The 24,318-nt window shown below is 44.0% G+C and overlaps 2 protein-coding genes and 1 pseudogene across 2 annotated transcripts; 2 read left to right on the forward strand and 1 right to left on the reverse strand.

Annotated features, from left to right (window-relative positions):
• Positions 1-8,485: 8,485 nt before the first annotated feature.
• Positions 8,486-10,252, forward strand: KHDC3L (KH domain containing 3 like, subcortical maternal complex member). Its single transcript, XM_038555042.1, has 3 exons — positions 8,486-8,765; positions 8,916-9,134; positions 9,360-10,252. The coding sequence occupies exons 1-3, from the start codon at positions 8,597-8,599 to the stop codon at positions 10,250-10,252; spliced, it is 1,281 nt and encodes a 426-aa protein (XP_038410970.1). The 5' UTR covers positions 8,486-8,596.
• Positions 10,253-18,065: 7,813 nt separating this feature from the next.
• On the forward strand, positions 18,066-18,566 carry LOC119876888 (annotated as a pseudogene).
• Positions 18,567-22,987: 4,421 nt separating this feature from the next.
• On the reverse strand, positions 22,988-24,282 carry OOEP (oocyte expressed protein). Its single transcript, NM_001113457.1, is given in 3 exon segments — positions 22,988-23,126; positions 23,493-23,672; positions 24,039-24,282. Coding segments are annotated over 3 exon segments (450 nt in total). The 5' UTR covers positions 24,229-24,282; the 3' UTR covers positions 22,988-23,046.
• Between the last annotated feature and the right edge of the window lie 36 nt (positions 24,283-24,318).

Here is a 24,318-nt window from a genome sequence, read left to right on the forward strand (position 1 = left end):
AAATAGAAAAGTGAAATGTAATTAGCAAGTTTTCTAATGAGTGCTTTCAAGCTCTGTATAACAATACATGCCATTTTAACATCTTGGAATCAATACCTTTTCAATATAAGAGAATCCTTTAAACAGCCTGCCTTATCCCTGACTCCCCCAGATCCCTTCTCCCAGTCCCCAAATAAAAAAGAGACTATTAATTACAATTGGTCAATTGCCATACAGGGTTCTGAGCCCCAGATCTGCCCAATTCTGATTTTTATGTGAAATCTCCCATTTCTATAATGTAGCCTGACTTAAAAGTTAGAAGAAGAAATGGTATGAGTAAAACAATACACACCTGTGGGGTATCACTAGGCCTGTGGAAATCAATTAGCAACTTCCAAAGAGTGTTGTGCCTTCTGGATCCACCTACATTCTCAGCCTCCAGGAAGTAGTGTGTTTCCAAAGGGGTTGTGAAGCCTCAAGTCTAACCTCCAACCACTTTCTCTCCATCTCAGATGCTTCCATACCTCCCCAGATGAGTAAGCCCCTTTGCTTCCATCCTGATCTCTATCAGTTCTCTCCAAATTGATATACAGGCTTAATGCAATCCCTATCAAAATGCCAGCAAGATTTTTTTGTAGATACTGGACTATTTTTAAATTTATATAAATTATTATATTTATATAAATTTATATAAAAAGGCAAAGGAACCACAATAGCTAAAACAATTTTAGGGGGGAAAATGATCAGTCTGCCTAAGTTTAACCATTATTATATAACTATAGTAATCAAGGACTATGTAGTATTGGCAGATTAAATATAAAATTTACAGGCAGAAAGCCTTTAGGGAAAAATACAGGAGTAAATCTTTTGGAACTAGGGCTAACCTAAGAGTCTTTACATTTATCACCAAGAGTTTGTTCCATAAAAGAAAATATTGATCAGGGCAGCCCTGGTGGCACAGCGGTTTAGCGCCGCCTGCAGCCTGGGGTGTGATCCTGGAGACTCAGGATCGAGTCCCACATCAGGCTCCTTGCATGGAGCCTGTTTCCTCCCTCTGCCTGTGTCTCTGCCTCTCTCTCTGTGTGTGTGTGTGTGTGTGTGTATGTGTGTCTCATGAATAAATAAATGAAATCTTAAAAAAAAAAAAAAAACTTTAAAAAAAGTTGGATTTAAAAAAAAAAAGAAAAAGGGATCCCTGGGTGGCGCAGCGGTTTAGCGCCTGCCTTTGGCCCAGGGCGTGATCCTGGAGACCCGGGATCGAATCCCGCGTCGGGCTCCCTGCATGGAGCCTGCTTCTCCCTCCTCCCGTGTCTCTGCCTCTCTCTCTCTCTCTCTCTTCTCTCTCTGTGTCTGTCATAAATAAATAAATTAATTAAAAAAATATTGATCAATTGGATCTCATCTAAAATAAAAACGTTTGTTTAGAATCCGTTGAGAAGACGAAAAGGCAAACTATGATTGGGAGAAAATATTTGCAAACCACATATATAACAAAGAACTAATACCAAGAATACATAAAGAACTCTCAAACTCAATAGTAAAAAATAATACAATTAAAAAAAATAATAATACAATTAGACAATAAATAAAAGACAAAGATATTTCACTAAATGGGATATACAGATGCCTAATAATGAAAAGATGTTCATCATCATTTGCTGTTAGGGAAGTGTAAATTAAAACCTAAATGCGATATCACTACACAACTATCAGAATAACTAAAATTAAAAATAGGGACAACCCTAAAGTGAGGTTTCAGAGAAACCAAATCACTCATACATTGCTGATGGGAAGGTAAAATGGTACAGCAACTCTAGAGACAGTCTCACAGTTCCTCAAACAACTAAACATAGAGTTACACATGACCTAGCAATTACTCTCCTACATATTTGCCCAAGAGAAATGAAAACATATGTCTACACAAAAACTTGCACAAGAGGGTTCAGAGCAACTTTACCTGTAATAGCAAAAAGGTGGAAACAACACACATGTCCTTTAACAAGTGAATCAAACGGTGATATAGCTTACCATGGAATATTACTCAACAATAAAATAAAACAGTTAATAGAAACAACCTGGATGAATCTCCACAGAATAATAGTAAGTGGGAGAAAAATGCCAATCTTAAAAGTTTATATATATAATTCCATTTATATAACATTCTTGAAATGACATAATTATTAAACGGAAGAACAGAGAAGTGGTTGCTAGAATCAAAGAGGGGATGGGGACTCAAAGGAAGTGGGTATGGCTAGCAAAGGGCAAGATGGGGGATTCTCATGATAGAAACATTCTGTGTCTTGACTGCATCAATGTTGATATCCTGGTTGCGATATTGTACTATAGGTTTGCAAGATGTTACCATAGGAGGAAACCGAAGTAAGAGTACATGGGAGCTCTCTGTATTTTTTTATTACAACTGCATGTGGGAGCACCTGGGTGGCTCAGTCCATTGAGGGACCTACTCTTGATCTCCGCTCAGGTCTTGATTTCAGGGTTGTCAGTTCAAGCCCCATGTTGGATTCCATGAGTGTGGCACCTACTTAAAAAAAAAAAAAAATTCTACAACTATATGTGAATTTACAATTATCCAAAAATAAAAAGGTTTAATTTAAAAAATGAAATCAGTGGGGGATGCCTGGTTCATTCGGTCGGTTAAGTATCTTTTTAGCTCAGGTCATGATCCCAGTGTCCTGGGATCAAGCCCTGCGTTGTTTGGGTCCCCTGCTCATGGGGGGGGGTTAGCTTCTCCCTCTCCCTGCTCATATTCTCCCCTCCTCTCTGCTTGTATTCTCTCTCCCAAATAAATAAATACATCTTTAAATAAACAATGAAATCAGAATTTAAAAATTTCAAAATCTATCTGAATTTCAGTTGCCATCTTGGGACCCCTTTCTAGCAGCCATACACCATTGCATTCTATTGGTAATGAAAGCTGGATAGCTAAGACACTTAAAGAGAACACTATGGTACAACATGATTAACATGTTCTCACATAAAGATCTTTTCCTGCTTAATGCCATTCACATTAAAGTCTACTAGATATGACTTAAACATTGTCACTCCAGCTTTATTTCCTTATTGTTTAATTCATTTGCTTTTCTTTTTTAGAGAATGTTTATGTCCTTTTGCATTGAGTATCTCTATTAAGTAGGGAAATAATTGGATATTTTAATCTCTCAGGGTTAATTTTGGCTGACAACTTTATTTTTTTAAGATTTTATTTATTTGGGCAGCCTGGGTGGTTCATCGGTTTAGCGCCGCCTTCAGCCCAGGGTGTGGTCCTGGACACCCAAGATGGAGTCCCACGTCAGGCTCCCTGCATGGAGCCTGCTTCTCCCTCTGCCTGTGTCTCTGCCTGTGTCTCTGCCTCTCTCTCTGTCTCTCTCTCTCTCTCATAAATAAATAAAATCTTATAAAAAAAGATTTTATTTAGTTGACAGAGAACAAGCAAGCAGGAGCAGCAGAAGGAGAGGAAGAAGCAGGCTCCTCACTAAGAAGGGAGCCCAACATGGGGCTCAATCCCAGGACTTCGATATCATGACCTGAGCCAAAGGTAGATGCTTAATTGACTGAACCACCCAGGTGCCCCAAAGCATGAAGTTTTGAGGGAAAAATTATTTCAATCAAGAATTCTAAGGCCAAAAGTCCAATTTACTGTGTGGATAGAATAAAAATATTTTTCAACATGCAAGGCCTCAAAATATTCATTCTTCCTCAGAAAACAATAGGTTTGGCAGAAAAAGACAATTATTATATGATCTCATTTATATGTGGAATTTAAGAAACAAAACAGAGGATCATAAGGGAAGAGAGGGAAAAATAAAACAAGACAAAATCAGAGAAGACAAACCATAAGAGACTCTTAATCATAGGAAACAAACTGAGGGTCACTGGAAGGGAGGGTGGGGGGGGGGATGGGGTAACTGGGTGATGGGCATTAAGGAAGGCATGTGATTTAACAAGCACTGGGTGTAATATAAAACTGATGAATCGCTGACCTCTACTTCTGAAACCAATAATACACATATGTGTAATATGTTAATTAATTAAATTTAAATAAAATTTAAGGGACGCCTGGGTGGCTCAGTGGTTGAGCATCTGTCAAGGGCGTGATCCTGGGGTCTGGGATAGAGGCCTGCATTGATTGGACTCCTTGCCGAGAGAGCCTCCTTCTCCCTCTGTGTCTCTGCCTCCCTCTGTGTCTCTCATGAATAAATAAATAAAATCTTTTAAAAATATAAATAACATTTTAAAAAAATAAAATAGATTGGCTCCATTGGAATGAAAGGAAGTCTCTTTCTGAAGAGAAGCAAAATAATGAAACTATTGCCTCAAATACCACGAACTTGGTGAGACAACCTCTGGATTCTCAGGCTGAATGAAGCCCAGGGTAAGTAAGGCCAGTGTAAACTATCACTGAGAGTCCAAATTCCTTACCCCTTATCTGAAGTCTCCTACTACCTTCCCCAACCCATACACTCCCCAGACACAGACAAAAAAATGGCTAAGGCAGGTAGTAAAGAGCAATGAAAAGGGTTAACCTTTTTAGTACTGAAGATTCCTTTTTAAAGCTAATTTTTTTATCTAAATGAGACTCCAAAACTGAAGAGGCAATAAACAATAATGAAATAACTGTGTATGTCATAAACATAATTTTAAAGTCCTGTAGAATGAGACTATCTGTCAAAACAATTAGACAGCCTTTGAAAATTATAGGAACATCATAGCTAGTAAACAGATAGCTATGAAGTTTCTAAGTGAACTTCAAAACTCTAAACCACCTTTCCCCTTGGTTCCAGGAAAGAAAACATTTTATTTCAAAAATTCACTTGAAGCTTATTTTTGTTGTTGTTGTTGTTGCCTACAGCTCTTAAGTTCCAGCGAAAAAAAAAATATTTCTCATTTTAATAAACCTGGCACACGGGATCCCTGGGTGGCGCAGCGGCTTAGCGCCTGCCTTTGGCCCAGGGCGGGATCCTGGAGGCCCGGGATCGAATCCCAGGTCGGGCTCCTGGTGCGTGGAGCCTGCTTCTCCCTCTGCCTCTGTCTCTGCCTCTCTCTCTCTGTGTGTGCCTATCATAAATAAATAAAAAATTTAAAAAAAAAACCCTCTTGAATCTATGATTTGAAAATAAAGAATAATAATAATAAACCTGGCACATTAGACATTAGCATCTACTGCCACAATTGCCTTAAATTCTTCTAGTTCATGTGTCATCAGTCTCGTTATCAACTTGCAATCTCTATTTCTTTGTTTAGCCCGAACTAATTGTGCCCACAACTCCTGCCTCTGATTTTCTTCTTCCTTCCTGCAATTCACCTATCTCATCCTCAGATTCCTGGAAGCTAACCAGAAACAAAGTTGGAAAGATCAGTATGGTAAAAACCATGAGGATCCTCTTGGAGATGATTATATATCAACTTAATAATTTCTGCCTAAATGCTCTTGCTACTACTGTAAAATCTATTGAACAAATAAAATAAACAAGGACAAAACCAAACATGCACACATACAAAAGAAAGGAAGTCATGGGATCCAAAGAGCCCAGGATCCAACACCAGGAAGGGCTTTAGTAATACACAGCAGGGTGGGCCTGAAAGTAACTAGCTTAGATTTGAGCAGTTAAGACTGAAGGGGCGATACTGTCAAGATGAAATGATACAGTCCCTGCAGTGCTTGAAAGTACAGAGAAGAAATTTACACAGTTGGTGAGTGTGGAGATAAAGGAATACATAGAAAAATAAGCACTTTAAAAAGAAAAGCGCCTGAACAACAAAGTGATTAATGACATCAAGAAAAAGAAAACTTTTTTTAAAATATTTTTTATTTATTTATTTATTAGAGACAGAGAGAGAGAAAGAGAGAGAGAGAGAGAATGGGAGGGAGGCAGAGACACAGGTAGAGGGAGAAGCGGGCTCCACGCAGGAAGCCCAACGTGGGACTTGATCCCGGGTCTCCAGGGTCACGCCGTGGGCCGAAGGCTGTGCTAAACTGCTGAGCTGTCCGGGCCGCCCTAGAGAAATAAAACTTTATGCAAGAAATTGTAGTAAACTAAAAAAGAAAAAAAAAGAGAAAAAAAAGGAAATTGTAGTAAACTACTGCAGCTACAGGTATTACTTACAAGATCATAATAGCATAAATGTGAACACTGATCTAACAAAATCATATTACTGAACTAGGAGGCTACCAAATCTGTTATACATATATAGGTAAGCGAGAAGAGGGTGAAAGCTGTTGGTATTATTATTTTTTATTATTTTATTTTATTTTATTTTATTTTATTTTATTTTATTTTATTTTATTTTATTATTATTTTGGAACCCTGGAGGTGATTTCTATGCACACAAAAGAGTGCTTATAGAGATTTCTTTGCAATTTAATATTTTATTTCCTAAAATCATAAAAACCAAACCTTCAGTCCTTCCTTAAGCTTTCAAGTTTTACTTTCAAAACTTACTATCTTATTAATAAGCCTAGATTCTTTTTTAAGACTTAAAAATTTATTTGAGAGAGAGAGAGAGAGAACAAAGGGGGAGGAGGTCCAGAGGGAGAAAGAAGCAGGCTCCCCACTGAGCAGGACCCCCACACAGGCTCTGCAGGTTCCATCCTAGGACCCTGAGATCATGACCTGAGCCAAAACCAAGAGTTAGGGGATTAATTGATAGCACCACCCAGGCACCCCTCCTTTCTTTTTTAACCACTTTGAAGAATGAAGCACAACAAACTATATTAAAATTCATACAATTGACCAGTTTTGACATATAAACCACATCTAGTGAAATCATCACTGTAATCAAGATAATTCACATTTCCATTATCCCCAAGTTTCCAAATGCCTCTTTCCCATCTCTTCCTCCCTCCATTACCATCCCCAGGCAATTTCCCTGCTTTCTGGCATAATAGATTAGTCTGCATATTCTAGGATTTTATATAAATGATAGATCCCTTTTAAACAAAATTATTAATACTATGGTTTTGATTCTCTTAAATATCTCTATACCCAATTCTAAAGCTTCGACGAAGTAAAAGATCTCTACACATGCACACCACACACATATGCAAAAATGACAACATGCATAGAACTGTGAGTATCCCCTTACACCAACTAAGAAACAATGTATTATCCCATATCATTTGGTGTAAGAGAGAGATTTCAGACTAGAGATTTTCATGCAAATACTTCCTGGATTGGATTCTTCTTGGCAACACTGACGGGACCTTAAAATTCAATTTCTAGTTGCTAGGTTAGTGAGTCTATAACCTCCAGATGGGATAGTTTTGAAGCCCAGATCCTTGAGTGTCAGTTACATACACAATCATTCCGCCTACCCACAGGAATTTATAACCATCTTGTGATCCTTTGAATGAATTTTGCCCTTCTTTTGCTCTCAATTCATATTCTGCTTAGGTCTCAAGACTTTTTTTTTTTTTTTTTAGATTTTATTTATTTATTCATGAGAGACACACACACACACAGAGGCAGAGATACAGGGAGAGGGAAAAGCAGGCTCCACGCAGGGAGCCCAATACGGGACTGATCCCGGGACACCAGGATCAGGCCCCGGGCCAAAGGCAGGAGCCAAACCGCTGAGCCATCCAGGGATCCCCGGTCTCAAGACTTTTGGCTTAACAGACACCTATAAATTTTTCACGTACTTCTTTGACCTACAGAACTCCTATGGAGAAAGAAAAAAAAAAAAAAAAAAAAGAACTCCTATGGAGGATACAAGGATGAGCCTGAGTTCTGGGGATCTCTCACTGCTGGGTCTGGGCCTAACACCTCAACTACTGATTCAAGAGCAATATAGCTTTACCTTCTTGAGTAGCAGTTAATGGATAATGCATTAAGGTAGACCATAAAAAACAAGACACAGAAATTGTGTTAGAGAATTTTAAAAAGTTTCAGTGGATCCAAAAAAGTTTCCAAAAAGTTTCAATGGATTCCCCTCTGGTGTCCAAGCCACATAGACCATTTGGTGCTGGGTGGTGTGCTCAGCTGTCTGGGACAGGTTATAGAAGATTCGGAAATGTGATGGCCTCTGGGGAAGGAACTCAGTGGTCAGGGTTCAGGAGGAAGTGGGACTTAGTTTAGCCCTTGAAGACCTTTTTAACTCCTTGAGCTTTTACTTTTTCGATGTATTTCATTAGGTTTCCCATGAAAAAGTCATTCCAACGCCTCAGGAATGCTGGTCGCATTAAAACCTTTGGAAAGCACTTGTGCCTTCGTGCATATCATTTCGCTTCTCTAAAAGGTGTGGTCTCCACCTCGAATCTTCCCTACCTTTCTGGGGCCGTCCTCCCCTCCCTGAGGCCAGCTCTCCAAACAGAGCTTCCAATCGGGCGCTCCCAGCGCCTGGGGAAATGGGAGGGTCCAGAGCAATGGTCCCACGTAGAGCGACCAGGTGCTCGACCAGGTGCTCTCGGTCATCTCCGGAAGAAGCCCCAGCCTCCGGGTTTGGGAGGCAAGGGCTGGAATCTAATGAAAAGGGCGTGGATGGGGGAGGGGCCTGCCAAAAGCCCTTGAAATAAGGCTCTGGCCAGGCCGCAACTTGCTGCAGCTGGTCCCAACCGTGGCCTTCGGGTTGGCAGCCGCACAGCTAGGCGTGCAGCAGCATGGCCACTCCCAGGCGGTTTCCGACGCTCGTGCATTTGGAGCAGAGAGAGGGGACGCTATTCACGGTGCTCGGTAACCTCACCAAGCGGCCCTACTGGTTCCACATTGAGTACCTAAAGAGTCCGAAGACAGTTCATCTCGAGGCATGGCTAGTTGAAGCGATCTTCGGTAAGTGGGTCTGAGAGGGGTGGCCAGAGAGGTCCCCACTCCCCCCAGGGACGCCTCTCCGGTGGCCCTCGCTGCAATCCAGCACGGCCACCTCCCGCCGCCTTCCCCTCCCAACTCCCACCCCTCACAGCCTCTTTGCTTCCTTCCCAGGCCGAGGAGCAGAGTACATTCCGCACGTGGAGTGTGTGTCCCAGACCCTACTCCACGTTAATCAGTGGGACCCCGAGGGCGAGGCCGAGATCTTTATATTTGGTCGGCCTGATTACCAGAAAGATGTATCCAAGATGATCATGAATTTGGCTGACTATCATCGCCAACTCCGGGCACAAAGAACGGAACTGGGTAAGTTAGGGGCACCTTGGGCTTGCCGTGGGGTTCCTTGGGAGGGATCTTGATGCTTCCTGGATGTCACTGGGTAGCAGTCTCATCATCCTCTTGGTCCGTCCAGGAGAAAGATTCCTTCTTGCAAAGGGATCTACAAGGCCACGTTGATCCGTACTCTCATGTTCCGGACCCCAACCCCCAGCCCATACCGATGAATCCTTTTGTGGGAAGAGTATGGGGACATAGGTAGTCTCCACACTGTTCTTGCAGGCTCAGAGAAGGCCCCTGCCCAGGATGCAGTGACCCAGCGGACCCTCGACGCTCCCCGCGAGGCAGCGACCCAGGGGTCCCCGAAGGCTGCCCGCGAGGCGTCGACCCAGGGGTCCCCGAAGGCTGCCCGCGAGGCGGCGACCCAGGGGTCCCCGAGGGCTGCCCGCGAGGCGGCGACCCAGGGGTCCCCGAGGGCTGCCCGCGAGGCGGCGACCCAGGGGTCCCCGAGGGCTGCCCGTGAGGCGGCGACCCAGGGGTCCCCGAGGGCGACCCGCGAGGCGGCGATCCAGGGGTCCCCGAGGGCGACCCGCGAGGCGGCGACCCAGGGGTCCCCGAGGGCTGCCCGCGAGGCGTCGACCCAGGGGTCCCCGAAGGCTGCCCGCGAGGCGGCGACCCAGGGGTCCCCGAGGGCGACCCGCGAGGCGGCGACCCAGGGGTCCCCGAGGGCGACCCGCGAGGCGGCGACCCAGGGGTCCCCGAAGGCTGCCCGCGAGGCGGCGACCCAGGGGTCCCCGAAGGCTGCCCGGGAGGCGGCGACCCAGCGGTCCCCGAGGGCGACCCGCGAGGCGGCGACCCAGCGGTCCCCCGGCGCGGTGGCCCGGGAGGCGGCGACCCAGCGGTCCCCCGGCGCGGTGGCCCGGGAGGCGGCGACCCAGCGGTCCCCCGGCGCGGTGGCCCGGGAGGCGGCGACCCAGCGTCCCCCGGCGCGGTGGCCCGGGAGGCGGCGACCCAGGCGTCCCCCGGCGCGGTGGCCCGGGAGGCGGCGACCCAGGCGTCCCCCGGCGCGGTGGCCCGGGAAGCGGCGACCCAACGATCTCCGGACGCTACCCAGGGTGTGGTTACCGGGTTATGAAAGTACTTCGGGCCCGGGAGCAGGAGCCAGGCAAGGATAAAGTGGAAGACCTTACTAGTGCTCTGTTCATCTAAGTCTTGCTGCTTCTGGCAGAAGCTGGGGAAGGAATGGTTGTTAGTGATTTTGGTCCCTGCCCCCATGTTAAATGTTTGCAAACACTGATCTAAAGAGTTCTAATAAAGAATTGAATTTCTCTAGCGTCTGTTAATTGGCAGGTAAAAGGAGAGGGAGAGGCCTTACCTCCAGCAACCAATATCTGCCCTCCTCTCCACCCAGAGGCAGGTGAAACCTCTTGGATTTCTGGCTGCCTTAGGCAGCACTCTTCCCCTCCACTAGCTAGTGCTTCCCCTGTGCTCTTTAACCACAAGAATCTGGTTTTGCTGGTTAAGAGGGTTCTCCAGCCCCTCGAGTCCATCCCACTGGAAAACTACTTTTTTTGTTGTTTTGTTTTTGAAAACTTCTTAAAGCCTGTGGTGTTTCTACTCTAGGTGATACAGGGTGAGAAAACTTGGTTCCAATTCAATCCAATCCACACGGCTGGCTAGATCGTAGTACTGGAAGCAGTGAGCGACTTCCCAGCTGGTACACCTGACCCAGGAAGGGAAAAATTGGAGGAAAGAGCCAGGACTGCCCTCCTATTGTCCTCAAGTCTTGCAGAGGTCATCCGACCTTCAGTGAGGTTTGCCACAAGTGAGACACTAGCAGTGCTGGTGATTCTTCCCTTAGTAACTGCAGCAGCAGCAGGCAATCCTGGCGCAGGATGATGGCCAGCCCTCTTTCGCCACTTTTTTTCAACTGAAAGTATTTGACAGATAACACTGTAAAGTTAATCACATGTTAATATATTTATATATTATGATTGCCTTTGTAGTGATAATTAGCACTTTATCCTGTTTGGCTTCCTGCTCTATTGGCAGGTGGGACGCCAGTGCCCAGCTAGCAGAAGGAAGCAAACTGTTAACAGCTGGGTGCTAGGACAGAAAAACAACATGCAGTAATCTTTGTGTAACGAGAATTTTCATTTACAAAATTCAAGGAAACCGGGGCACCTGGGTGGCTCGGTTACGCGTCTGCCTTCCACTGAGGACAGGATCTCCAGGTCCTTGGATCCAGCTCCACATATGGCTCACTGCTCAGCAAAGAAGCAGAATGATCGGTTTCTCCCTCTCCCTCTGCGCCTCTCCGTCCCACCCTTGCTCTTTCTCTTTCTCAAAAATCTATTAATTTTTTTCAAGGAAATCTAACTTTAAAGACCAAGGGAGTGGTATATCTATCATATACCCTTTGGTCACCACTAATAGATGATCATGCCAATTTTTTTATTTTAAAGGTTTTTTAAAGATTTTATTTACTCATGAGAGTGAGAGAAGCAGAGGGAGAAGCAGGCTCCACGCAGGGAGCCAGACGTAGGACTGCATCCCGGGTCCAGGACCACGCCCTAAGCCAAAGGTGGTGCTAAACCATTGAGCCACCTGGGCTATCCAATCACTCCAATTTTAAATAAGCACTTACAAGGGAAATAAAATGTCAAGTTGAGTTTACAACTGCCCTCATTGTAGTTCTAATTTTCATTTCCCTGATGATGAGTGATGTTGAGCATCTTTTCATGTCTGTTAGCCATCTGGATGTTTTCTGTGGAAAAATGTCTATTCATGTCTTCTGCCCATTTCTTAACTTGATTTTTTTGTTTTTGGTTGTTTTGGTTTTGTTTTTGAGTGTTTTGATAAGTTCTTTATAGATTTTGGATACTAACCCTTTATTACAAATGTCATTTGCAAATATCTCCCATTCCATAGTCAGCCTTTAAGTTTTGTTGATTATTTCCTTCTCTGGAAAGAAACGGGTTTTCTGTGAAGCTTTTTATCTTGAAGTCCCAACAGTTCATTTTTGCTTTTATCCTCGTCTCTGGTGATAAATCCAAAAAGTTGCCATGGCCAAGGTCAAAGAGGTTACTGCCTGTATTCTCCTCTGGGATTTTGATGGTTTCTTGTCTCACATTTAGGTCTTTCATGTATTTTGAATTTTTTGTGTATGGTGTAAGAAAATGGTCCAGTTTCATTCTTCTGTATGTTGCTGTCCAGTTTTCCCGACACCATTTTTTGAAGAGACTGTCTTTTTTCCATTGGATATTCTTTCCTGCAGATAAAGCACCTTACTCAAAAACATAGAAAATTAGTTAAGGGAAAAGGAGTATACTTCCAAAATACTGAGTTTGTTCTATTAAGGTACACTGGAGTGCTTATTTCATTCTTTAAATTACATGTACATTATATCTGCATGAAAGAGTATAATTTAGGTAGTGAATTAGGTGGGAAAACTGGAAACTGAGACCCGAGGCACTCAATGAAAGGTTGTCAAGAAACAAAGGTTGGGATGCCTGGGTGGCTCAGCAGTTAAGCATCTGCCTTTGGTTGGGGCGTGATTCTGGGGTTCTGGGGTTCTGGGGTCCTGGGATCAAGTCCCACATCTGGCTTCCTGCATGAAGCCTGCTTCTCCCTCTGCCTATGTCTCTGCGTCTCTCTCTCTCTCTCTCTGTCTCTCATGAATAAATATTTTTTTTAAAAAAAGGTGAAACTGCAGAAATTTGGAAACAATGACATTTGTTTGGATATTTTTGCATGTAAACCTATTGAGAGTAAAGAGATCATTCTGTACAATTTTTTTTTAATTTTTATTTATTTATGATAGTCACAGAGAGAGAGAGAGAGGCGCAGAGACACAGGCAGAGGGAGAAGCAGGCTCCATGCACCGGGAGCCCGACGTGGGATTCGATCCCGGGTCTCCAGGATCGCGCCCTGGGCCAAAGGCAGGCGCCAAACCGCTGCGCCACCCAGGGATCCCCATTCTGTACAATTTTTTAATAGGCTAGCTAGAGGCATCAAAGAAAGAAGTTCGGGCAGCCCCGGTGGCTCAGCGGTTTAGCGCCTCCTTCAGCCCAGGGCCTGATCCTGGAGACCAGGGATTGAGTCCCACATGGGGCTCCCTGCATGGAGCCTGCTTCTCCCTCTGCCTGTGTCTCTGCCTCTCTCTGTGTGTCTCTCATGAATAAATAAAATCTTTAAAAAAAAAAAAAAAAAAAAAGGAAAAAGTTAATTGTTGATAGGATCTTCCTGCAGCTCCATGTTAGTTAAGCCAGGTTGGCACTACTTAGCAGAATCTCTCAAATTCACAAACTTGATCAAAACAAGGCCTTTTTAAACATCACTAAGAGTGGGACAAACAAAACAGGTGCCTCCTGATTTATCTAGCATTTTTGCTAAAAATACATAATCCAGAGCTCACATGAGCAAACATCAAAAACAAAAGAAGGATTTAAAAGCAAGGGAATTAGAAAACTGCAGAGACAGTCTGAGAACAGTGAATCCTGCTCACACATTTTGGGGGCAGGATAAACTTGTTGACAACAAATTGTTTTTGTTTTGTTTTTTATTCATGAGAGACACAGAGTCACAAGCAGAGGGAGAAGCAGGCTCCCTGTGTGGGCCCAATGTGGGACTCCTGAGACCCCGCGATCACACCCTGAACCAAAGGCAGATGCTCAATCACTAAGCCACCCAGGTGCCCCAACAAGAAGTAGTTTAGCATGGATAGCATCTTTGAGTGAACTCACTAAAGGTATAAAAGAATACAACTTCAGTTCTTCGTGGATTCTCTGGAAAATCTTGAGAACTTAGCTGTGGAGCATATGTAACAGGCTATCTCTATGTCTGCCTGTATACTTATGCTAGTACCTTAAACTTAGTTAATACATATCTGCACTATTTACCTCATCAGAATTTTTCACCAGACAGCCAGGAAAAACCTTATTTACAGCCTTCCCAGGTCCTTCTGGAGCACCTGTATAATCAGACTTTAAGAACTCAAAAAAAAAAAAAAAAAAAAAAAAGAACTCTTACCTTACAGTTATCACCCCCTAAAAAAGTGGTTGTGACTATAATTGGAACTGCATTAGGTTTTAATTTTATTTTTTAAAAGATCTATATTTGAGAGCATGAGAGAGCCTGATGCAGGACTTAATCCCAGACCAGAGCCCGAGAGAGAGAGAGAGAGAGAGAGAGAGAGAGAGAGAGAGAGAGAGAGAGAGAGAATAAGCAGGGGAGAGAGGCTAAAGGAGGGGGGGAGAAGCAAACTCCCCACTGAGCAGGAAGTGCTATGCAGGGCTCGATCCCAGGACTCTGGGATCATGACCTGAGCTAAAAGCAGACGCTTAACCAACTGAGTCAACCAGGTGCCTCTGCATTAGGTTTTTAGATTAATCTGAGAAGTGACCACATCAATCAACACTTGGACTTTGCTATATGAGAAGGTAGCATCTCTATGTATTGAGTTGTTTATTCCTTGCTCCTTCCTTCCCTCTCCTCCTTCAAGTATTGTCACTGATTTTAGGCTTTGTCCTTTTTATGTTTAGCTATAGATATGTCAGTTAAAGGAATAAAGCTAATTTTCTCAAATTTTCAGGGACACCTGGGTGGCTCAGCCGTTGAGCGTCGGCCTTTGGCTCAGGGCGTGATCCTGCGGTCCTGGGATCTAGTCCCACAACAGGTTCCCTGCATGGAACTTGCTCCTCCCTCTACCTGCATCTCTGCCCCTCTCTTTCTGTCTCTCATGAATAAATACATTTAAAAAAATTTTTAAAGAAATTTTCATTAGCCTGAAGTAGAGTAAATTAGGATTTTTTTTTTAAAGATTTTTTTTTAATTTTATTTATTTATGATAGTCACATAGAGAGAGAGAGAGAGAGGCAGAGACACAGGCAGAGGGAGAAGCAGGCTCCATGCACCAGGAGCCCGACGTGGGATTCGATCCCGGGTCTCCAGGATCGCGCCCTGGGCCAAAGGCAGGCGCCAAACCGCTGCGCCACCCAGGGATCCCTAAATTAGGATTTTTAAAAAAGATTTTATTTATTCATGAGAGACTCAGAGAGGCAGAGACAAAGGAAGAGGGAGAAGTCGGCTCCCTGCAGGGAGCCTGATGCAGGACTTAATCCTGGACCAGAGCCAAAGGCAGATGCTTAGGATTTATAACCTAAGGATTTTTATAACCCCTGCGGCAACACTAAAAAAAATTTTTTTTTTAAAGTTATTTAGGGCAGCCCGGCTGTCTCACAGGTTTAGCGCCACCTTCGGCCCAGGGTGTGATCCTGGAGACCGGAATGGAGTCCCTAGCCTCTCTTTCTCTCATGAATAAATAAAATCTTTTTTAAAAATGGCAGACATATATCCAATCATTGATATTTACATTAAAGTGGACAAAATCCTCCAATCAAAATTCAGACATTCCAACTAGAGAAGCCAGACTCAAAAGGTGACATTTCATATTATTCTATTTATGCCAAATGTTCAGAGATGGCAACTCTGTGGAGACAGAAAGCAGATTGGCTGTCTGAGGTTAGAGACAGGTAACTGACTACAAATGAGCACAAGGTAAGTTTTGGAGTGAAAGAAAAGTCCAAAGGGATCCCTGGGTGGCTCAGCGGTTTAGCGCCTGCCTTTGGTCAGGGTGTGATCCTGGAGTCCTGGGGTCAAGTCCCACGTCGGGCTCCCTGCACGGAGCCTGCTTCTCCCTCTGCCTGTGTCTCTGCCTCTCTCTCTCTCTCATGAATAAGTAAAATCTTTAAAAAAAATTAAAAAGAAAAGAAAAAGAAAGAAATGTCCAAAATCTGCTTTGTGGTGATAGTGGAACAACTCCTAAATTTACTAAAGAAAATGGAATTGTTCATTCATGATTTTGTAGTTATGTAAATTGTAACCAATTAACCAACTACATTTTTTTTAATTGAGGACAAATGCACTAATACACAAGTTCTCCAAAATGAAAATTCTGACAGTTGACAAAGATGTAGAGCAATCAGAAGTCTGGCATATATTGCTAGAAGGAATGTATATTGTTGATTCAATCACCTTGGCAATTTGAACTTACATCCTATAATCCAGCAACTCCAATCCTAGATATATACTCAATAGAAATGCATAGATGCATGCACCAAGTCCTGTATAAAAATTTTCAGAGTAGGGATCCCTGGGTGGCGCAGCGGTTTGGCGCCTGCCTTTGGCCCAGGGCACGATCCTGGAGACCCGGGATCGAATCCCACATCAGGCTCCCGGTGCATGGAGGCTGCTTCTCCCTCTGCCTATGTCTCTGCCTCCCTCTATCTCTCTCTCTCTCTCTCTGTGACTATAATAAATAAAAATTAAAAAAAATTTTTTTTCAGAGTAGCACTACTCATTATAAGGCCAAATAGCAAACAACCAAAATGTACATCAACAGAATAGAAAACTAAATCATGGTTTAGGGATCCCTGGGTGGCTCAGAGGTTTAGCGTCTGCCTTCAGCCCAGGACATGATCCTGGAGTCCTGGAATCAAGTCCCACATCGGGCTCCCTGCATGGAGCCTGCTTCTCCCTCTGCCTGTGTCTTTGCCTCTCTCTCTCTGTCTCTATCATGAATAAATAAATAAAATCTTTAAAAAAAATCATGGTTTACTCATACAATACTTGCAATATAAACTTTTTTTCAACATAAATCTTACAATAATTCCATTTATATTTAAGTCAAAATAGTAGTTATCTTTGGGGAGGGTGCAAAAGGAGGCTTCTGGAGTACTGGTAGTTTCTTCTCTGAGTGCTGGTTAAATTGATGTGTTCCCTTTATATTGTTTGATGAATCTTTTCACATTTTGAATGTATGTGTTTTTGTATGAATGCTGTACAACAATAAAATGATTACCAAAATAATAGAAAATTAATTAGAGTAATGGAAAGCTACTTTAAGGTAACATATGGGCAGTGGGATTTTTGAGTAATTATTTTAATACTTCATATATTGGGGATCCCTGGGTGGCGCAGCGGTTTGGCGCCTGCCTTTGGCCCAGGGTGCGATCCTGGAGACCCGGGATCGAATCCCATGTTGGGCTCCCGGTGCATGGAGCCTGCTTCTCCCTCTGCCTGTGTCTCTGCCTCTCTCTCTTTCTCTCTCTCTGTGGCTATCATAAATAAATAAAAATAAAAAAAAATACTTCATATATTGCCTTATTTTTTAAAATATTGAGCATGTCAGTACATTTATCATCAGAAAAGTCAATAATGCTGCGATGGTGTTCTGAACAAAAAATTCATAACAGCCATGTTTCAGTTTTGAAAAGGAAAGAAAATTTTTTTATAGAAACCTAATAGAGGGACGCCTGGGTGGCTCAGTGGTTGAGCCTTTGGCTCAAGGTGTGATCCTGGACCTGGGATTGAGTCCCACATCAGGCTCCCTGCATGGAACATGCCTCTCTCTGTGTCTTTCATGAATAAATATTAAAAAAAAAAAAAAGAAACAGGAGAGAAAAGAAATCAACACAAGATGATGGCAATAGTAGGTACAATAAATGAGAATAAGGCAAAGTTGTATCAAATCAGGTTCTTATAACATCCAACCTCATCAGCTGGGGAAGCCCCATGAAAACATCCAGCTGGAGTCTGGACTGAGAGACCTGGGTAGAGCATCCTCCACTCAGGTAAGACATGGCAACAGACCATCCCCATAAGGGCCATATAAATTTATAGGGTAAATAACAGGGTTTGAAATTAAACATTTGTTCACCTATGTGCAGTTTGGAGAGAGTTGCATTTCCATGTTATCATGTTTCTAGATTTCCAGGGAACCTAGGCTATGTGTGTCTGCCTCCCTTCCCAGGATTCCATTCTGGGGGGCCAGTCCAGCCTGGAGCGAAGGGATGTGAGACAAGATTGTAGCTCTTCGCATCCAGAACAGAAGGGCCAGTTCTGACCTGGAGGCAGATAATATATATATATTAAACAATTAGGTTCCCGAAGTTATTCACACAGCACGAGTATCACAAACAACATTATCTAGCCTGTGTATATGCAGGTCCAGGTGGTCAGTTATATGGGACAAATCATAAAAAAATTTATCCTTACAGAACTGACTGGCATCATGGAGGCACAGAACAGGTCCAAAGGGCCCCTGAGACTGAAAAGTGTAGTGGAGCCTGGCATGACCAAGGAGAAAAAAAAGATGGACAGAAGTAATATTCCTAGAAGCAATGGGAATAAGCTAAAGGAACAAGCACAAAGGAGAAGGAGCATGGCCTGGACAAGTGGACTCCAGCCTGGGGAGCCTTCAAGAAGATGCAGAAGTGGCAAATGGAAAGGATCCTGAAAAAAGCATCCAAAACCCACAAGCTGAGAGAGTGAAGGACTTCAACTAACCCCTGGACACTCACAGAACACTATGACATTCCTAAAATCAGCTGGAAGAAGTGGTCTCTCCACCCAACGTATGGAGCAGCATCAAAGGGAAGTGGAAGGCAAAATTGGGGTTATGTTTGGGCCTTTGGTATTTTCTGCTGAGACAGTGCTTTCCAAAGCAGTATGCCCTCTCTCTGTAACTTGATTAAAGATGGTCCTTTTACTCTATTTTGGTTTCTGGGTAGCATATAGAAGACAAACTTTTTTAGTTTGGACTAGAAATTTTTGAAAGTTTATCCAAAGGTCAAGTTTATTTCTGTGGGTCACAGAAACTGTTTTTATCACAAGTTGCACCTAACTCTGACAGCCAGTCAGCTATCTTTCCCTGGATAAAAAAGACTCCAGAGAATCAGGAGCTAATGCCAGCATGACCTGCAACTTGCAGATCCCCATGGAGCCCCAAGTGAGTTATCCTTCCAAGCTTCCTCTTGCTTAGGGCTTATGCTGTTGTTCCTTCCAGGACCTAGGGAAGCCACTTGTACCTTCATGGACTTCAGAATGCCTTCTCAGCCACCGGGCCTGTGAGCTACTGCACCCTGGGATGCTGAACAACTGCCTACGGCCAGGTTAGAATGTATGCCTTGTCCCTGTCTGCACCTGTGGCCAGCATGCAGCCTTTCCCCCCTAGTGTCCTCTGTTCCAGACATGTGTAGAGGGTGTTGCTATGGCAGACACCACTGATCAAGCACAGCAGTCTTTGTAATGGAACCCAGACACATCCTGCCTCACTTCCCTTAATGCTAAGGTTGGAGTAGCACTTGTATTTATTCAGTCATACAACATGTAGCCTGCTTGGCATTCCTGGCCTAAGGCACCTCAGAGGTGACAGGACCAGGGCAGAGCCCCAGCACAGGCAGACATGGGTATGGTCAAAGGGGAGGACCCAGGTGCTGGTGAGCCATGATCTTCGAGCACTTACACGTACCTACCAGATGAGGATCAAATTGCATATACTACTGGGAGAAAGTTTCTGTTGACAGAGCCTGGATGGTTCAGCGGTTGAGCTCTGCTTTCAGCTCAGGGCGTGATCCTGGAGTTTGGGGATCGAGTCCTACATTGGGGAAGACTGCCTCTCTATGTGTCTCTCATGAATAAATAAAATCTTTTAAAAATAATAAATAGCTCTGTTCTATAAACTTGTTAGAAAAAACATTGTCTTGTCCCTCAACAGCAGAACAAATACGGTTGATTCTTTACAATTAAGAGGTTTATTCTAATTCCTCTTAAAAATAAATAAAAACTATGAGAAATGAATCTAAATTCAGATGTGGAGAAAAATAAAAGCACGTGGGAACATATAAAGGGTTTGAATCCTGGAACCAATGTTTTGGTTCAAATCTCACCCATCCATCCCCATGTCCTAGCTCTGTAACCTTAGCAAATTAATCATGTCCTATTTACATGCTTGGCACAGGGCGTGGTATATGGTACACACTCTAATAACTAGATAATATTTCCTCCAAATTCTGAAAAGCAGAATGACAGAACTACCCTTTTATTTAAAAGTTATGAAAATAGTAAAAATACTGTATCAGCACACAGTGAAAAGGAACACAGAGAAAAACCATATCAAATGTTTTAATCTGCAGGGCTACCACAACAAAATAGCAGACAGGGAAGTTAAATGACAGGTATTTATTTCCTCTAAGATCTGGAGTGTCAAAGGTCAAAATCGAGGTGTCAGCGGGCGTTAGTTTCTTCTGAGGCCTCTCTCCTTAGCCGGCAGAAGGCTACCATCTTGCTGTCTCCTCACATGGTCTTTTTCTCCATGCACCCACCTATCCATGTGCATAATCTCCTCTTCCCATAAAATCCTAGTCATATTAGATAAAGACCTACCCACAGGACCGCATTTCACTTTCATTACCTCTTTAAAGGCCTCTCCAAATACAGTCACATTCCAAGGTACTAGGGGTTAGGGCTTCAACATGGTAATGTATATAAAGGATGAAAAATGTGCAAGATCATTAGGTAATTTAATTCTGGATTATTTTTAGAAAATTAAAAAAAATTTTTTTTTAGAAAATTAAAATGTTTTAAGCATAACCGTCTTCCTCCAAATAATAGTAAAAAAAAAAAAGTGTTCAATGATTTTGCAGATTTCCCACTAGAAACAACCTGTAGGAATATTTTTATCACATTTCTGCAGAAGGAGAAAAAGCAGGAGTACCTAAACTTAAAAGTAAGGGGATAGGGGACACCTGAGCAGCTTAGTCAGCTGGGCATCTGCCTTTGGCTCATGATCCCAGAATCCTGTGATGGAGCCGTATATCAGGCTCCCTGCTCAGTGGGATGCCTGCTTCTCCCTCTCCCTGCTTGTGCTCTCTGGCTCTTTATCTATCAAATAAATAAAATTTAGGGGGGAAAAAGGGAAGTTAGAATGAGGGGGGTTGGGATGAGAGGGAAATCACACAGAAAACAGTAATTAGTTTATATACAATGAAAACTTTCCATATACAAAAAAATTTGAGAAGGGGTAGAAAATTATGGTTATAATGGACTACTATTTGTTACAAAAGCTTGTACAGATAATTAAAATCCATATCTTGAGAGTTTAAAGAATATAGGAATAAAGAAAAAATGTAAAAGCATTTTATAAAAATGTGAAGCAAAGTAGGAAAATGTTCACTATCACTTGTAATCAAAGCAGCACATTTTAAAAGACTTGTGCAGGGATCCCTGGGTGGCGCAGCGGTTTGGCGCCTGCCTTTGGCCCGGGGCTGATCCTGGAGACCCGGGATCGAGTCCCACGTCGGGCTCCCGGTGCATGGAGCCTGCTTCTCCCTCTGCCTGTGTCTCTGCCTCTCTCTCTCTCTGTGTGACTATCATGAATAAATAAATAAAATCTTTAAAAAAAAAAATAAAAAAATAAAAGACTTGTGCAGGGAACCTGGGTGGCTCAGTTGGTTAAGCCTCCGACTCCTGATTTGATTTTGAGTCATGATCTCATGGTTGTAGGATCCAGTCCCACGTCTGTTTCTGCACTCAGCTTGGGATCCTCTCCTTCCCTTAGATTCCCCCCCACCCCACCCCACCCACACACACTCTAAATAAATAAATGACATCTTTAAAAATAAAAGAGATATGTATGTGTGTGTTTACAACCCTTGCAAACAGCCAGAATCCACTACTGCTTAGGGGTGAAGAAACCTCATGAGTTAAATCAATTCCAACTCTGTGCTGAAGCCATAGAGCTCTTGACAACTTCTCCCCTAAGAATTCTGCTTCCTGAAATTGGAGGTGGCAAGAGATTGGGGCTGTTTTGCACAAACTGGTCATAGCATGGTAATGGGTAATGGAAAAACAACCCAGCTCATGCAGGGCACCTGTGCTGGCCTCAGAGGAAAATGAGATAGTTGGTTTAGTGGCAGGATACCTTCCAACAGATCCTGGCTGTTCTTTGGTGAATCACAATGTAAACAGAATAATCATTTGCCTCAGTTTTTGTGTTGAAACACCCACCCCTCTGCAGGGAGGAAGGCTCGATTCTAAGAAGAAAATGAGCACTAGGTGCTATCCAGGGGCTAAACCACCAACTTCAAAGTGAGAGCCTCAGAGAAGCACTGGCACTACCGTAAGCTTATTACAAATGCAAATTCAGGGGGATCCCTGGGTGGCCTAGTGGTTTGGCGCCTGCCTTCCACCCGGGGCATGATCCTGGAGTTCCCAGGATCGAGTCCCACGTCCGTCCGGCTCCCTGCATGGAGCCTTCCTCTGCGTCTCTGCCTTTCTCTCTCTCTGTATCTCAAATAAATAAAATCTTCAAAGAAAGAAAGAAAAGAAGTGCAATTCAGGGATGCCTGGGTGGCTCAGCGGTTAAGCATCTGTGTTCAGCTCAGGTCATTATCCCAGAGTTCTAGGATCGAGTCCTGCATGGGGCTCCCTCTGTGGAGCCTGCTTCTCCCTCCGCCTATGTCTCTGCCTCTGTGTGTCTCCAATCGATAAATAAAATCTTAAAAAAAAGAAAGAAGGAAATGCAAGTTCAGGGGCCTGTGCTTGAGGGCCTGACTCTGGCCATAAAATCATATATGGGTTAAAAAAAAAAAAAAAAAAAAAAAATCATATATGGGTTACCAGATTCAAAATGGTAGAAGCACGGATGCCTGGGTGGCTCAGTGGTTGAGCGTCTGCCTTTGGCTCAGGCAGTGAGCCCGGGGTCCTGGGATCCAGTCCCACACTGGGCTCTGTGCAGGGGGCCTGCTTCTCCCTCTGCCTATATGTATCTCTGTGTGTCTCTCATGAATAAATAAATAAAATCTTTTTTATAAAAATGGTAGAAGAGAAGACAAAAATAAAACCACTACCTATCAGCCTTTTACCCACCCCTCACATCAAGACATGAAGGAACAGAATCAATCTTTTGCTTAATTTTAAGTGAGTAAAGATCTTTATGCCCTTGGACAAAAAGGAAATTCACTTCTTTACTAGAATGACACTACAAACAGACTTTTGCACCAAAATAATCAAAGCATTACCCATCAAGACACAGGAAAAAAAAAAAGAATGCAGAGACTTATGGATACTTGCTTCTCTTGAACTTTAGTAGAAGTAGGGCTGCTTCTCACAATGCTCCTGAAAATACTTATGCAACAGGATGCTCAGGAGTTTGGGGACCTGTCCCACCAGTCTTCAAGAACTCCTCAAGTTGTTTCATCTTCTCAGCTGGATAAGGAAAAATGCTTTCTGTTCCAAACTACTCCATCACTGAGGGGAGTAGGGGAGGAGGGAAGATGCTAGCAGCATCACTTCTCAGGTGGGGGCTCTGAACAATCTGGAAATAGTGGTGAAACCAAGCTGAGGGGGCATGGGCAGTGACGACAGGCCTGAATGTATTCAATTTCCGTTTACTTTCCCAAGGTCCTACTTGGACTCCTCTCTACAAAGGGATGCCCAGGGGTTGCATATAGAACACTGCAGTTAGGAAACTGCAAAAAGTTTTGTTAAGTAATAAAGGTTGGAAGAAAGCCTGGTACCGCCAGGTGGTTCACCGGGGGCTCCCTCCACATGCAGGCTTTTAGAGACCCTCACCTCTGGCACGATGTTTCCGGTGCCAAGATGCCAGGCTCAGGAGCACGCTCTTCACCCGATTTTGTACACGGGGCCATCCGAAGATACTGATTTCAACTAAGTCTCCAGAGTTAACTACGTCCACCGTCAGCAGGACTTGGCTCATCCACTCTATTTCTGGAATTATGGCTCGGTCTGGGCCTAAACAGGAAAAGAGAGACTCTGAAGGGAAACATGGTCGGGGGGCAGCCCGGGTGGCTCAGCGGTTTGGCGCCTGCCTTTGGCCCAGGGCGTGATCCTCGATCCGGGGATCGAGTCCCACGTCGGGCTCCCTGCATGGAGCCTGCTTCTCCCTCTGCCTCTGTGTGTGTGTGTGTGTGTGTGTGTGTGTGTGTGTGTCTCATGAATAAATAAATAAAATCCTTAAAAAAAAGAAACATGGTCGAAGGTGAGTAGGAGCTAGGTTTGAAGGGAATGTTGGCCGGGGAAGGAAGGTCGGCATCGTGGAGTCTAACGTGGCCTGCAAATCCGGCAGAGACCGTAGAGTTGCTCCGCGGGGTCTCTCACCGAAGATGGCGTCAGCCAGCCACGCCTCCAGGTAAAACACCAGTGGGTCTCTCAGCTCCTGCACTGGAAACCACCAAGGCCGGGTGCGAATCCGCGGTGGTGGAAGTGGTGCCCGGAGCAGCCTGTCCAGGGACCAGGCGGGCCTCCATTCGTCCCCCAAAACTTCAGCAGCACCCGCGTCGTCGACCATGCTAGGTCCGGCAGCCCGGGAAGAGAAGGGTCCAGACAGCGCCGCCGGAACACCAGGGAGGCACGAAAGCTGTGCCCCCTTTTACGGTTT

The sequence above is a fragment of the Canis lupus genome, chromosome 12 (genome assembly GCF_011100685.1).
Source record: "Canis lupus familiaris isolate Mischka breed German Shepherd chromosome 12, alternate assembly UU_Cfam_GSD_1.0, whole genome shotgun sequence".
In the NCBI taxonomy this organism is placed as follows: Eukaryota; Metazoa; Chordata; class Mammalia; order Carnivora; family Canidae; genus Canis; species Canis lupus.